Source organism: Schistocerca cancellata, chromosome 6 (assembly GCF_023864275.1).
Source record: "Schistocerca cancellata isolate TAMUIC-IGC-003103 chromosome 6, iqSchCanc2.1, whole genome shotgun sequence".
In the NCBI taxonomy this organism is placed as follows: domain Eukaryota; kingdom Metazoa; phylum Arthropoda; class Insecta; order Orthoptera; family Acrididae; genus Schistocerca; species Schistocerca cancellata.
Window position 1 is genome coordinate 262,014,922 of NC_064631.1, and position 14,748 is coordinate 262,029,669.

Here is a 14,748-nt window from a genome sequence, read left to right on the forward strand (position 1 = left end):
AAGGAGACTCTGTAATGTATTCTCTGGTGTGCTCAAGATTTTATAATGCTTGCTTTAAGCATTTCAATGGAGTTAATTGTCTCATTATTTTTATAAATGTAGAACTCGTATGTAGAAGGGTGATGGTTCAAATCTTGTTCATCCATTCAGAGTTAAGTTTTCTATGATTTTTTTCCTATGTCATTATCTGTATTTGTGTTAGTGTTTTTGATTTTCAGAGTAATTTGTAAGTAGGTCTATTGTGCGATTAGTTGTGATCAGGTGATAAATTTAAATTGTAAAACTTAGATTTAGTATTTAGCACATTAATAATAAAGCTATTTTTTGTGAGCTTAAAAAGTAATTTGTTTTTAATTTGTATATTTTCAGGGAGCAGATATATTTAAAGCTAAAGTAAACATAGAAGTTCAATGGACAACAGAACCTGTGATTGCAGCTATTGAAAGAAATGGAGGTGTGATCACAACAGCGTTTTATGATACACACAGTTTGTGGGCAGCAATAAACCCAGAAAAGTTCTTTATGAAAGGTATCTGTGACTCTATCTCTCTAAAGTTGTGATAGATGTAGTGAGTGGGGGTGCACAAAGGTTAACAGTGTCTGTACTGATTAAGTTGCAGCCCATTGTGTAACAGTGTTAAAAAACGAAGACTTCAAACACTGAACTTTTGAAGGCAGTATTTCACTCACTGGAAATGATCAGTGAATAGGGTGAAGCCAAGAGCAAACAAATTAACTTACAGTGCAGACTCAAGATACTTTTTATACATGTCCTTGAAACAATGAATAGAATACAAAAAACCAGGGTTCCAATACTTTTTCTCTCTCAGAATCACACATTTACACATCCTGCTTTTGTTTCATTGATTTTCTCTTGTAAATTAACTTGTAGGCTGACTTCTGGTTTGAAGGTTAGTCCCACACTGTCATGCAAAACAAATAGCAATGAAAGGAGTGATTGCCAAGTGGGAATAGGTTGCCACTGATATTACCTACGTATCTGATTTCATAGAATGAAGTTCTGCGTTCATAGTGCAGTAAGTTGTATTCACCATAGATGGCAACTCAGATTTTTCATACAAAAGCAGAATTTTGAGAAACTAAAGGCAGCATGACAATAGGTCCGATTTGTACCAGATATAGATACTACTAAGACTCCAACAGCTCTGCAGCAATGTGTGTGCTGTTTTTAAACTTCCTATCAGATTCAAAGAGTGCACCGGATTTGTAATTCAAACCCAGAACATTGCCATCCTTGGGCAATGCTCTTATTAACTGCACTGTCCATGTAAGACTCATGAGCAGCCCTTACAGCTTTACTTGCACCAGTAAGGCTCACCACCTTTCCAAACGTTATTGTTAGAATACTAGTCTGGCACTCAGTTTTACTCTGAAAGAAAGTTCCAAAACAACACAGGCTCTGCTGCAGAGTGAAAGATTCTTTCTGAAAACAACCACTTCCTGAAGTTCAAAAAGTAAGAGATGAGATACTATGAGGGAGGATACAAGTCATACTCGGATAGTGCAGTCGGTAAAGGATGAGCCTGCAAAAGGCAAATCATATTTCTCTGTATCAGTGTGACAACTGCAACAAGATTTAAGATCTCACCTGTATTCCAAAACTCTGCATGCTACAAGCCATTTACTTGAATTTTGTATTATTTTTAACTTTTTATATTTATACTGTGTAATGGAACATGACAGGCACACCAGCAGTAAGTCAGCTGATAACCAAGAATGCTACCCACAATATGTATGCAACACAAGTACCACATATATTGGGGTTGCAGCACCATTATTAGTTCAAAATTGATGCATGAATCGATCTTTATTAATCCAATTTTTGCATGAATGCAGACCGTTGTTGGACAGCATTTATGACACAATGTCATACATGTAAAAGTATGCAGCACAGATGTAAGCATACTTCGGCACTATCAGAATATATGACTTTTGAAACACCAGAGTAAGTAGTCTTAATACAGAATATCACTGAGGTTATTGGTAATTAGATTTATCAGTAATTAACATAAGTAGTGATTGCATAGTTAATTTAGGCTATGGTGCTAATGAGTGAGGCCAATTAAAAATGATGACTTTGTTACATTAAAAAAATTGTAACAATTCAATGACTTTGTAAACATTAATCGTACATAAGGGTAAGTTGTGTAATTTAGATATTAAGCAAATTGCACATTACTTAGATTAACTTTTACTTATGTTCTGTTTATTCCTCACCCAAAGATATGTAGTGAGAGACACTGAAATGATCAGCACGCTGAGATGCTTACCTTGAATATCTAGCTGATCAGGTAACACATAGTAATAAAAGTACACTCATGAATATGTAGTTTTGCAGTGGTAGCACAAAAAGCTCTGGAAGGGATGGGGTTATGCAGACAAGTGGGAGTGGAGAGCTGTGCCCTGGGCAGTGGATATTTTTATAGTGAGCAGTTTTCAGTGGTAGGTCAGGAGCTTGTTAGTGTGTTTTCGGGTTCAGGCATTTTTTGCTTATCTACTTACTTTCAGTGTCCTGGTCACCAACTAGAGCATATTTCCAGTAATCGGCCAAATGGATGGCTTTATCATTTGCTCTGATGAGCGTGCAAGTTTTGCCTATTTTTGGGGATATCATTAGACGATGTTGATCTTCTGTTGCACACATTTACAGGAGTCTCTTTATGTCTCCCTTCTCTGTTTGATATTACACCATGTGCCCCTAGTTCTTAAGCGGTTAAGAACCCACCAAAGTCAGAAACGTAGAAGATTCCCAACAGCCAGCTGTTCTTTAGGCTTTATTAGCCTCTGATTAGCAGTTTTGCAATAAATTTTCTTCCCCCCCCCCCCCCCCCCCCCCCCCCAGCGGGCCCATAGTGCTTGTGTGGGTATGTGTGTGGCGGGCACGGGCCCATGAGCTGTTGCAGTCTTCCTTCCTTTCCAGGCTGCATTACCATCCCTGTTCCTCTCCCTCCCTATCCTTACTCCTTTGTCCCTGCCCCCTCTTTTCCCTCTTAGTGCACTTCATGTGGGCCTGGCTATCCTCCTGGCTTTTTGTTTTGGTCTGTGCTATTGTTTAGTTTGCTGTTTCCATCTCCTTTTTTTGGTCCCCTTGGGGTTTGACCTGCATTCCCAAAATTTTCCATTCAGTGTGAGCCATTTGGGGACGAACTCCCTACCTAACTTCCATGGTGCAGGTTCCTCTCCCCCTCCCCTCCCCTCCCCTCCCCCTTCCCTTTGCACCCTGGCCACAGCATGGTAGCCAGTCCGTGTGGTGGGGCTGTTGAGTACCCATTCAGCTGAGCCCCCTGAAACCACAGGGATCACACTGCTAGTATCCAAGCTGTTAACGCCTCGTGTATGCCAAAGATTAGATGCTCATCACTTTGGGGCACCAGAACTCCCGACAATGGCCACCGTGCCAGACAGCTCTTGCTGTGGCTGGGTGGTGCCCACGGGGTGAGCCCCTGATCGGAGTGGGTGGTACAAGGGTGGACGCCTTGTGCATGAAGTGCAAAAAGCTTCACTATCCTGGCCATTCTGTGGCCATCTCTAAGAGTGATAGAAGACATGACACTCCTTCTTCTGATCCTTCGGCCTTACCCTCCCTGGCCACTCCCTGGGAGGAGGGTCAAGCTCACCGGCTTGTGTTGAAACCTTTCCCTCGGTACCTGGTTTGTACCACGACAGATGGCGGAAGTTTTTCCATGACCAAGCCTTTGTTTTTCATGGAGACGATTGAAGATAAGTATGGTGAAGTGGAATCGATGAGTAAAATGCAGTCCGGTGCTTTGCTCATAAAGACATCTTCTGCTGCCCAATCTGATGACCTGCATGCTTTTGACTGTCTCGGTGACATCCCAGTCTCTGTCACACCCCACAAATCTTTTAACTTGGTACAGGGCATTATTTTCCACTTATATATTCTTCTCCAAACTGAAGAGGAGCTCCGTGCTAACCTGGAGCGAGGGGTTCATTTTATCCGCCGTATGCAACGAGGCCCTCCAAACAATCGCACCGCGACGGGTCCTGGCCTTCGAGGGGGGATGTCCTCCCAGAGAAAGTCAAGGTAATGGTGTATCAGTGTGATGTAAAACCTTATATTCCACCACCAATGAGATGTTTTGGACACACATCTTCCTGCTACACCACTGATCGCCTCTGTGGTGACCGTGGTTGCCCTCCCCCCCATGGGGGAGTGCCTGTGCTCCCCCACCAGTGTGTGTAAATTGTCATGGACAGCATTCTCAACGCTCGCCTGTATGCCCGGTGTTTGTGAAAGAAAGAAGGATTCTAGCATACAAAACCTTAGATCGGCTCACCTACACTGAGGCTCGTCAAAAGTATGACCGGCTCCATCCCATGTCTATGTCTTCTACTTTTTTATTTCATTACGTCCATTCCCTCTCCCAGCCCCACCCCATTCACCCCATGCCTTCAGCCTCCTCCTCCCACTCCCACTCCCCCTCCCCATCAGTACCCATACCCATCCCTTCGGGTGCTGCTCCACCTCCCCAACTGGAGAAGTGCTCCCCTCCTTTGGCGGCTGCCAGTACTGGAGCTCCCTCCCAGGACTCCTCTTCCTGACAACCCCCTGAATGGCGATCTACGACTCCACATCGGCAGTGTGATCCGCAGCCGGTGGGCACTAAGATTGTCCGGTGTAATTCTGTGCCCGCCCTTGCTGAAGTCTGCCCTTCTCTTCCTCCCCAAGAGAAGAAGCAGAAACACAAGAACAAGAGCAAGGCCCCTCCGGTACCCCCTGAGGTGCAGCCTTCTCCTCCTCCAGTCAATGAACCAATAGTGTCTGACCCCACCTATATGGATATTACCCCATCCTTATCGGTGACAGATGGTGACTCGGTGGCATGACTGACTCTGGTCCATTCATTTCCCATTTGGACTCCGGCTTGAGAATCCTTCAGTGGAACTGTAATGGGTGTTTGCATCACCTTCCAGAATTGCAGCCCCATCTTTCCTTCTACTCTGCCGCTTGTATTGCGCTCCGGGAGACCCATTTTGTCAATTCTTACTCACCCGCACTTTGTGGGTTCCACGTTTTGTCGGAACCGAATTGGCCCCTTACGGCCTTCTGGTGGTGTTTGCACCTTGATCCGCAAGGACATGGTTAGTAAATGGGTTCCCCTCCATTCCACTCTGGAAGCCATTGCTGTCAGGGTCCATCTGGCCACTCACAATCTGTAATCTCTACCTCCCACCTGACAGGCTGCCCATATCCCAGGCCCTCACCACCCTTCTTCAACAACTCCCTTCTCCCTTCCTGTTATTAGGGGACTTAAATGCTCACAACCCTCTTTGGGGTAGTCGTACAGCAAGACAGTTGAAGCTGTTCTGGCAGGGCTTGACCTCTGTTTACTAAACACAGGTGTTCCCGCACACTTTAGTGTGGCACACAGCACTTTCTCTACCAATGACCTCTCCATCTGTAGTCCCGTACTTCTTCCCTCCATTCAGTGGGGAATCCACGATGATTTACGTGACAGCGACCATTATCCAGTTGTTTTGACCTGCCTTCAGTGTGTCTTGCTCTGTCATCCTCTCTGGTGGGCCATCTCTAAGGCTGATTGGGATTCCTTCTCCTCTGCTCCCATCCCCCCTGTATTGCCACATGACAGTGTTGATGAATCTACTCAGTCTTTGACTGCTGCCATTCTTACAGCAGCTGTTCAGCAATCCCTTCTTCCTCAGGTTCCCCACATCGGATGATGGTCCCTTGGTGGACTCAGGAAATTGCTGCAGCCATAAAAGACCGCCTCCATGCTCTTCAACACTTAAAGTGGCACCCTTATACTGCTCTCTATCTGGTCTTTAAATGACTCTGCGCCCGGGCCTACTACCTAATCAGATTTCAGAAATGGATTTGCTGGAAATGATACGCAGCTGCCATAGGACCACACACCCCCTCTTCACAAGTCTGGGCGAAACTCAGGTGCATTTTTGGCCACGGTCCTCCCCCCGGGGTTGCATGAATTTCTGTGCATGGTGTTGTCCTTACCAATCCGGATTTTGTAACAGAAAATTTCTCTCAACACTTTGCTCAAGCTTCGGCAGTGGCTCAGTATCCACCCACGTTCCTTCTCCTGAAAGAGTGCTCAGAATGACTGCCTTTGTCCTGACACGCTCCCTGGACCTGATTGGATACATAACCAAATGCTCCAACACTTATCGGTGGTTCGCCACCATCATATACTGACCCTCTTCAAGCATCTGTGGAGTGAGGGAGTCTTGCCTACCCAGTGGCATGAAAGCATTGTTGTTCCGGTGTTCAAGCCAGGGATGCCATCTCTTCAGTTGGATAGCTAGCATCCATTTAGCCTTACCAACACCCTCTGCAACCTCCTTGAATGCCTGGTGTGTCAGCGGCTGTTTTGGATCCTTGAATCCCGCGACCTTTTGTCATCAACTCAAAGTGGTCTTCGCTGTAGCCGCTCAACTGTGGATAACTTGGTGCACCTGGAGTCTGCTATCCAGTCACCTTTTGCCCATCGCAACACCACCTTGCAGTCTTCTTTGATCTGCATAAAGCCTATGACCCCATGTGGCGCCACCACATCCTCACCACCCTTCACGAATGGGGCCTTCATGGCGCTCTACCCATTTTTATCCGTAACTTCCTTTCTTGTCGCTCTTTTCAGCTCCAAGTTGGCTGCTCCCATAGCACTCCCCATCAGCAAGAAATTGGGATTCCACAGGGTTCCGTGTTGAGTGTCCCTCTCTTTCTCATAGCCATTAATGGTCTGGTGACAGCTGTTGGGCCGACAGTGGGCCCCCTCTTTGTATGATGACGATTTTTGTATCCACCTCACTTCCTCTGTAAGGGGCACTGCAGAACGCAATCTCCCCCATGGCTTTCAGTTTTCAGTGGCCAAGACGTGCCATGCTTTTCTGCCGTTGCCATACCGTCCATCCCCATCTGGAACTGTTCCTCGATGGCCAGCCCCTTGAAGTCGTGGACACCCACCACTTCTTGGGTCCGGTCTCTGATGCCTGGTTGACATGGTTCCCTCATCTTCGCCAGCTGAAGAGGACGTGCTGGTCCCATCTCAATGTTCTTAGGTGTCTGTGCAATACCGCCTGGGGTGCAGACCACTCTGTTCTCCTGCAGTTGTATCAAGCGATGGTCCAGTCTCATTTAGGCTATGGAAGTCCTGTCTATGGTTCTGCGTCATCTTCAATGCTGCAGATACTGTGGGGTCTGACTTGCGACCGGTGCCTTCTGGACTAGCCCTGTACTAAGCCTTCTCACAGAGGCAGGAATTCCACCACTGTGAGTTTTGCGCCAACAACAGCTGATACCTTATGTGCTCTGCTTTCGCTGCACCCCAAAGCACCCTAATTATGGTCTTCTTTATCCAGACATAGATATCACCCTTCCTTTTTTCTACTGTCTCCTCAGTTCATTCCAGGGTTCAGAAGTGATTAATACTGATGGCTCCATGGTTTCTTGCCGCACTGTTTTTGCTTACACCTATGCGCAACGCACAGAACTTTGTTCCTTGCCTGATGGCTGCAGTGTTTTTACTGCAGAATTGGTAGCCATCTTGAGTCCACTGGACCATATCTGCTCCTGCTCAGGTCTATCCTTCACTATCTGTAGTGACTCATTGAGCGGTTTGCACACTATCAGCCAGTGCTTCACTCGCCATCCGTTGGTCATCGCTATCCAGGACTCCCATTCTCTCCTCGCTCAATGTGGATGCTCAGTGGTTTTCATTTGGACCCCAGGCCATGTTGGGATTCTTGGCAATGAACTTGCCGATGACTGGCTAAGTTACCTACTACCAGGCCCTCGCTTGCTATTGGCATTCCGGAAATAGTCCTTCACTCGGCATTACGTCGTCAGGTTTTTGGCCTTTGGGATGCAGAATGGCACACACTTTCTTCACCAAACAAACTCAGGGCAATTACGGTTTCTACAACTCCATGGCTCCTCCTCCTGGGCCTCTCGTAAGGCCTATGTTGTCCTGTGCCAGCTATTCATCCGCCATACTGGGTTTACTCACGGTATCTCCTCTGTCGTGAGGACCCCCCTCTGTGTCGTTGTGGATCGATGTTGACTGTGGCTCATATCTTATTGGACCGCCCCAACTTAGCCACCCTGTGGGACTTCTAGCTTTCCAGACTTGCTACCCCTGGTGTTGACTGACAGTGCCTCAATGGCACGTTTTATTCGTGATGGGGGTTTTTATTGTTTTTTTTTTTAAGGGAGGGACCTTCCATCTTATCGGTGAGTGGAGGGGATGGCAAGTCCTCTTGCTCCCCCCTTCGCCCCGACTATATTGGCTTCAACTGGGCTTGGTGGTTTGCCCCGGCCCTCTGCCTTCCCACTCCTTTCCTTATGGGGTCTGTTATGTCTTGAGCATCTCTCTTGTCTCTTGTGCTTGGTGGTTTGCCCCGGCCCTCTGCCTTCCCACTCCTTTCCTTATGGGGTCTGTTATGTCTTGAGCATCTCTCTTGTCTCCTGTGCTTCTTCGTTCATGCCCCTGTCATTAGTCACTTTCTTTCCCTCACCTCTTCTTCTGTCCTTTCCTTCCTTCCTTCCTTCGCTGTCAATAGTTTATGATTTTATGGATATTGTAGTTCCCTCTTTAAATGTGTGATTTTATTGGTTTTAGTTAATCTAATGTCGGAGGGACTGATGATTGTGTAGTTTGGTCCCTTCTCGAACCAACCAATAAATTTTCTTGCCATAAATTGGGCAGCTCATCAAACATTTGGTCATTTGCACAAAACTTTTCTGGGAGTTCAGTTGGCTATTTTGTATTTGGTAGCCATATATTGGGTGCCCGTGATCATCAGGCTGCCCCCTCCTTTTGGACTCAGTTGCATCTTGCCTTCTGATTGTCAGTGGAGCTATGCTGACAATGGGGCAACTTTGTTGGCCTAGCATTGGTTTTAGGCTGCCACCCACTATACACTCTCTCATTAATGGCCATGTCAACAAATTTAGAATGTGCAGGGTTATACCAGAAAGGTGTTGCATACTCTGTTGCAGGGAAACTTAGTGTTATCAGAAATTTAGGTTGAGCTCCCTATTTTGTGCTGATAAGTCTTTGGATGATATTATTTCTCACACATACTTTTCCATTAACTGTTTGTGACAATGCTTCCAAAATGTCTGAGTCCTGTCAAGTTGGTTACCAAATACTTTGACAAGTTATCATGGTTCAACTCTTGAAATTGCTTCCAATTGCATATTTGTTTCTGAAGTGGGAGGAAGCCCCTGAGTGACAGGGATTTCGTTTGAGGAAATTTAACTCTGTTGTAGACAGCTCAGTATTAGAGTGTCTGCATCAGTTTCCATTCCATTTCCTCAAACGATATACCTTGGGTGACCATGACAGTACCATTGGCCTATGTAAACTGTCTCGTCTCAGCATTTGTAGGCTAGTTGTTTGTATAGATGTTATGTAAAATTGGTAATATGCTATATCACTAAAAGATAAATTCCACTTATATTTGAACGACTTCCACTATAGTCTGTGTGGTCACTAGAATTTGCTTTCATAAATTAATGAAGTAAGTTGTTCAATGTTATTTTTCCTTACACATTCATTCTTCCATGCTTCCATTATTTACTTCCTTCATGTGTAGTACAGTATTATGCCAATATGATGACAAAGTTTGTTTTATAGCGTACTTCGCCACTCTTTCTTCTTCTGCTAACATAGGGCCAACTTTTTTGTTGCTTGTCACATGACCTTAAATTGAGCCTGTAGGAGTTCAATGGAACGGAAGTGGCAGAGGTGTGGTGAGCCTGAAAACTAATTGGCCTTAATTTTTTCAAGTTCATCCATCACATATAGATCTAAACATGGTTTATTCTGAGCCATGATATCCAATAACTTTCTATTTCTGTAGTTGCCTGGTATGGCAGTGTTTTTTTGATTGTAGTCACTTGATAAAGTCATGCTTATTTAGAATAATAAAGTCATGCTTATTTAGAATAGTTGAATAATACAAAGCTTTGTCCATCACTATTACTGAAGACTTGCTCGAGTTTTTCAGACGGCACTCTTTAAACAACTGCTGAAATGTCTCTTCGTTTCCTTGTGGAACTGAGAGGTTTTCTTCAGTCTAAACAACAACATACCCCTGATGTATGTGCATGGTGAAATATCAGTCTTCTACCTTTACTGATGGGCTATGGCATGGTGCCATTACTGAATCATGTGTGCAACATATACTCACTGAATGGTTTGCATTTACCCAAGTTTTGTCAAGCCAAACAAAATCTTCAAAGTTTCCTTTTTGATATTTTCCTCATAAATCAACACTGCTGTGCTACAGTATCACCTTTCTCCATTATGACCTTTCTTCCTTTTGTTTTAAATTTGAAACTTAAGCCATGCATTACATTACTTGGCGACAATTTGTTGTCGCCAAAAAGTTCCATTTCTTCTAAGACAGCCTTCCTTTCATGAATAGCAATTTTAAATGTGACATCAAACTGTGTCACCCTGATGATAATTGAAATTCATCACACGGTTCTCAAATTCTCTCTCGTATTTCCTAGAGTGCTTAAATGACTTGATCCTACTTCACTTTCTTCTGCTGCATACTTTTCCCTTGCTATTCTCACAACAGTATTTTGTAGCCTTTTAATGGATCTGCAGTTCTGTCTTGTCAATTTAGTGAGAGGTAGCAGGGGTCCCACCATTATCTTTCTCTTATTTGGAGGATTCCCTAACATTATTGCAGTATTCACGAGCCTGCCGCTTCAGTGCAGTGCCCTGACCTTGTAAATACATGGCTCACATAGTGTGCATTGCCACACTACACAGTAGAACTGCTATAAACCAATATAGGTTTTGAATGTAGAGCAAAGCTGGATTCGTAGCGACAGGTTTCTTTTTTTTCTTTTCTTTTTTAAAGGATCTCTTCCTAGCAGAATCTTACTGCAAAAACCAATCACATAACCATACCCTTATATCTGTGCCTGTAATATTCTGCATCCAACTGACTCTTAAACAAAATGCTGTTTCTCTTCCTTTTCTGTGATTATTCTATCAGCCTCTTTGTTGTGAAATTTTTGGCAATTTTATGCAGCTCATATATTTTAACAGCAGAAATATGTCACATTAAATTCCTATTAACAATTAGTCCCAAAGACTATGTGCCTAGGGTACCCTGCTAAGTTGATGATTTTGCTCTAAAATTAAATATATTTTACTTTGATATCAGCTACAGAATGATTCGTATGCACTGAGGCAAATCTCCATTGCAGTGAAATACATTGAACAACTAAAACCAAAGAATAATGATTTACAGTAGTGTAGTGTTTGTATAGTTTGATGAAACCTTCAGACATGCCTACATGTCCAAGGAAACAGACAATACTGGAGATCGACAGCTATATTAAATTATGAAATGTATTTGCATATTTTGAATACATTATACAACAGCTATACACTAGACTATTAACATATGAAAATTTGTGCTAGACCAGGACTCAAACCTGGATTCCCTCCTTATAATAAGTGGTTGTCTTAACCACACTGGCTATCAAAGCACAGTTCTAGAACAAATGCAAACCCTTCATATGCCTCCATATGGGAGCATGCTGAGATAGCCGGTGTGGTTAAGGCGACCACTTGAAACAGTCAGGAAATCTGGTTCAGAGTCACCATTTTGCACAAATTCTCGTATGTTATTAGTAAATCATGTAGCTGTGGTTCAATCACATTTGCAATATGCAAATATATTTCATAGGATAACCATTTATATAAATTTTGATGAATATTAACTAGTGATAGCCATAAATTGTGTGCTAGCATTACTATGACATCATATATTCTTTAGACAAAAATAACAAATTAGCTTAAGAAAGTTTGAATGTGTATTAGAACATGCAACCCTTTCATTACCAGTCCAGTGCTTTAGTCTTATGCTAATGCTTCACACAAACAATTTCATTTCATTTAATCTTGTTAGAATAAACTATAGAATAAATGAAATCAGCATACCACGTAGGGACATCATCGGCTTGACACAAAGTTGACACACTGTGACTACATACATAACATGCATACATAGTATTAAAACTGTTAAAGTCCCATTTTTCTGAGATTTTCCTTGGTTGTGAGGCAAATATTGAAACTGGAAAGCATGTCCAATTGATTCTGAATTGGGAATCATTATATTTATTCCACATTGTAATGAGATATGGCTTTCTTTCCTCTCTTAAAAACAATTTTGGTATGATAGCTGCCATTTGTGTGTTGTAAAATATGACCTAAAATTCTGTGAATGTAAGGAATCAAGTGATCACATTTTTCACTACAAGCTCCCGGAATTAACTGCTGTAGTTTTCTTAATTTCAAAACATCATAATAGTTGACAGCTAAAGCCAGGCTATAGTGTTCGACTATAAGATGCAAAAAATCGGAGTTTTTAACCAAATAGTTTTGTTGATTGCTCAATAAAAGTTGCGAATATAGCATTGTTCTTTTTCAGTATGTTTGTACAGAAAGTAAAACGTTTACCATAGTACTAACATCTTGGAGTAGATATAGTTTTGCCTTATTTGCATAAAAATATTTTTATAGTGACACAATAGAATATGCGAAAATCACTGTATTTGGTGCTCTCCACCCAAGCATCCTGCTTCACCTGCCCCCTCCTGAAACATGCAGGCCACATCACCTAACAAGGCTTGTGGCAGCACAGCAGACAACACAGCGAAGACCTGGATCCTGAGAAACAGATGCTCGGTCCGCACCACTTGCCTCATTAAAATGTCGGTCACAATGGAATTTTAATTGGAGCACAGAGCTAGAGCTATTCGTAGGACTATGAATCACGATTGGCAGTAATTAATCAGTATAGTACATTCAGAGGGCTTTACCATTGGCAAGCAGTGCTGCTGTAACTGACGTATATTTGATGTAAGAACAAACACAAGTTAAGCTTAAATACTTCAGTGTGGACTAGAACATTGATTTTTAGAAACCATAAATCTCCTCATATTTAGATTAATTTGCAGTGGAGCATTTGGACACAGCAGCTCATCATGGTAAGATTCTAGTGCAACAGGTGTAAAGTCTCCACTGAGTGAAAGGACCATATGAGGCTGTACTTTTTAGGAATCTACCTGGGAGTAAGCAATAGCATCAAGTTTAAAATGTTGATGGGAGCTTATGAGTAGTATTTGCAGCAGTAAAAGCCTGAACCATCATAAACTTTATGCCAACTCTTGTTACAATCTTAAAATAAACTCATTTATAGAGAAAATATAAAACAAAGACACTGCTGATAGAAAAATTAGGCGTTGAGAACTTTCTTTTTCAGGTTGGGGAAATTAGGAAGGAATGGGTAGTCACTGAGACAGGGTAAGTCCCTCTCAGCATTGGGTTAAGTGACCACTCCACTTCCCATTCTTTCCTTCCTGGAAAAAGAACGTACAAGCTCTAAAAGTAAGATACTGTTTTCTGTTATAAATGTTTCTATCAGTAACACTGGGAATTTGGCCTACCAAACATAAGTACTGGACAACCATTTTCTCTCATCATTTAACACACTGGCTGCCACAGATTTAGTGATGGAAGTTTTGTCATCAGGCCAGGGACATGGTGTCAGATGTGCAATTCCCTCAAATAAATTTTCCATATGTAAACAATTATAATAGTAAGTACATTATACAATATTGTTTGTTTTTTGTATTTACAGGCGAACCTATACCACGAAGGATGTTGCCACCTGCTGATGCAATTGAATATTATACTGACCCAGCTAAGAGGGGTTACTTGGCAGATCCAGAAAAAGTTTCATGGGAAAGATTTGTGCTGGCACAAAAATATGGTTACAAGCTTCCAGAAATTGAAAATGACCCATTGTATTCAATGTTCTGTATGCGAAAAGATCCTCGGCAGATATTCTTTGGGTTAGAGCCAGGATGGGTAGTGAACCTCCCAGATAAAGTAATTTTGAAACCAACAGATGAACAGCTGAAGGAATTCTATAAATCATAGTTAGTTAATTTCATATTATGTGGGATGTCACTGTGTAAATAATTGATGAAACTATTATTGTAATAAAATATAACTACTATTGTGTCCCATGCTACCTTATCACAGTGTATTCTGCTCTGAGCCAACATTACTGTTGTAGCTCTGCACTCTCATTACTATATATGCCTCATTCTTTCTATCGACAGGATACTCTAGTATTTACAAAAGTTAGCTGTGCTGTCACAGATGCGGAAAATTGACTGAAACTCTTATCAGTTGCTTTACACTAACTGGGCTATGTGCACAGGGACACACTGTGCATATATGATGGCGCCAAACAAGTTGGCAAAACTGGGATGGTCATTTGCACACCTATTAAAAATAGCTGCAGCCTTTAATGTGTTTGTGGGAATAATGACATACCTTTCATTCAGTTTCCATTGTGACCAATTTGAGAAATAAATGCAGTAGCTTACACAACCTCTACATATTCCTTCCTGACACACATGGTCATCATCAGTAAGTCGGAGATATGAGAGTTTACATGGGGTATGAGGTTGCAAAAGTTGTGGGATACCTCCTAATATCAAGTTGGAACTCCTTTTGCCTGCCATAGTGCAGCAACTTGATGTGGCATGGACTAGCCAGCCATAATTGCAAAAGTGTTGCCAGTGCAGGTTTTAGTGCACAAACTGACTTATCAATTATATCTCATAAATGTTCGATGGGATTCACGTCTGGCAATCTGGGTGGCCATATCATTCACTCAAATTGTCCAGAA

The 14,748-nt window shown here is 42.7% G+C and overlaps 1 protein-coding gene across 1 annotated transcript in view; it reads left to right on the top strand.

Annotated features, from left to right (window-relative positions):
- LOC126191434 (39S ribosomal protein L15, mitochondrial) overlaps positions 1 to 14,087 on the top strand; it is a 50,401-nt gene extending 36,314 nt beyond the window's left edge. Inside the window, exons 4-5 of the mRNA XM_049932310.1 lie at positions 370 to 529; positions 13,687 to 14,087. Of these exons, the coding sequence (XP_049788267.1) occupies positions 370 to 529; positions 13,687 to 13,988 (462 nt within the window). The 3' untranslated portion in view covers positions 13,989 to 14,087. The remainder of the gene's footprint in view (positions 1 to 369; positions 530 to 13,686) is intronic.
- Positions 14,088 to 14,748: the final 661 nt, after the last annotated feature.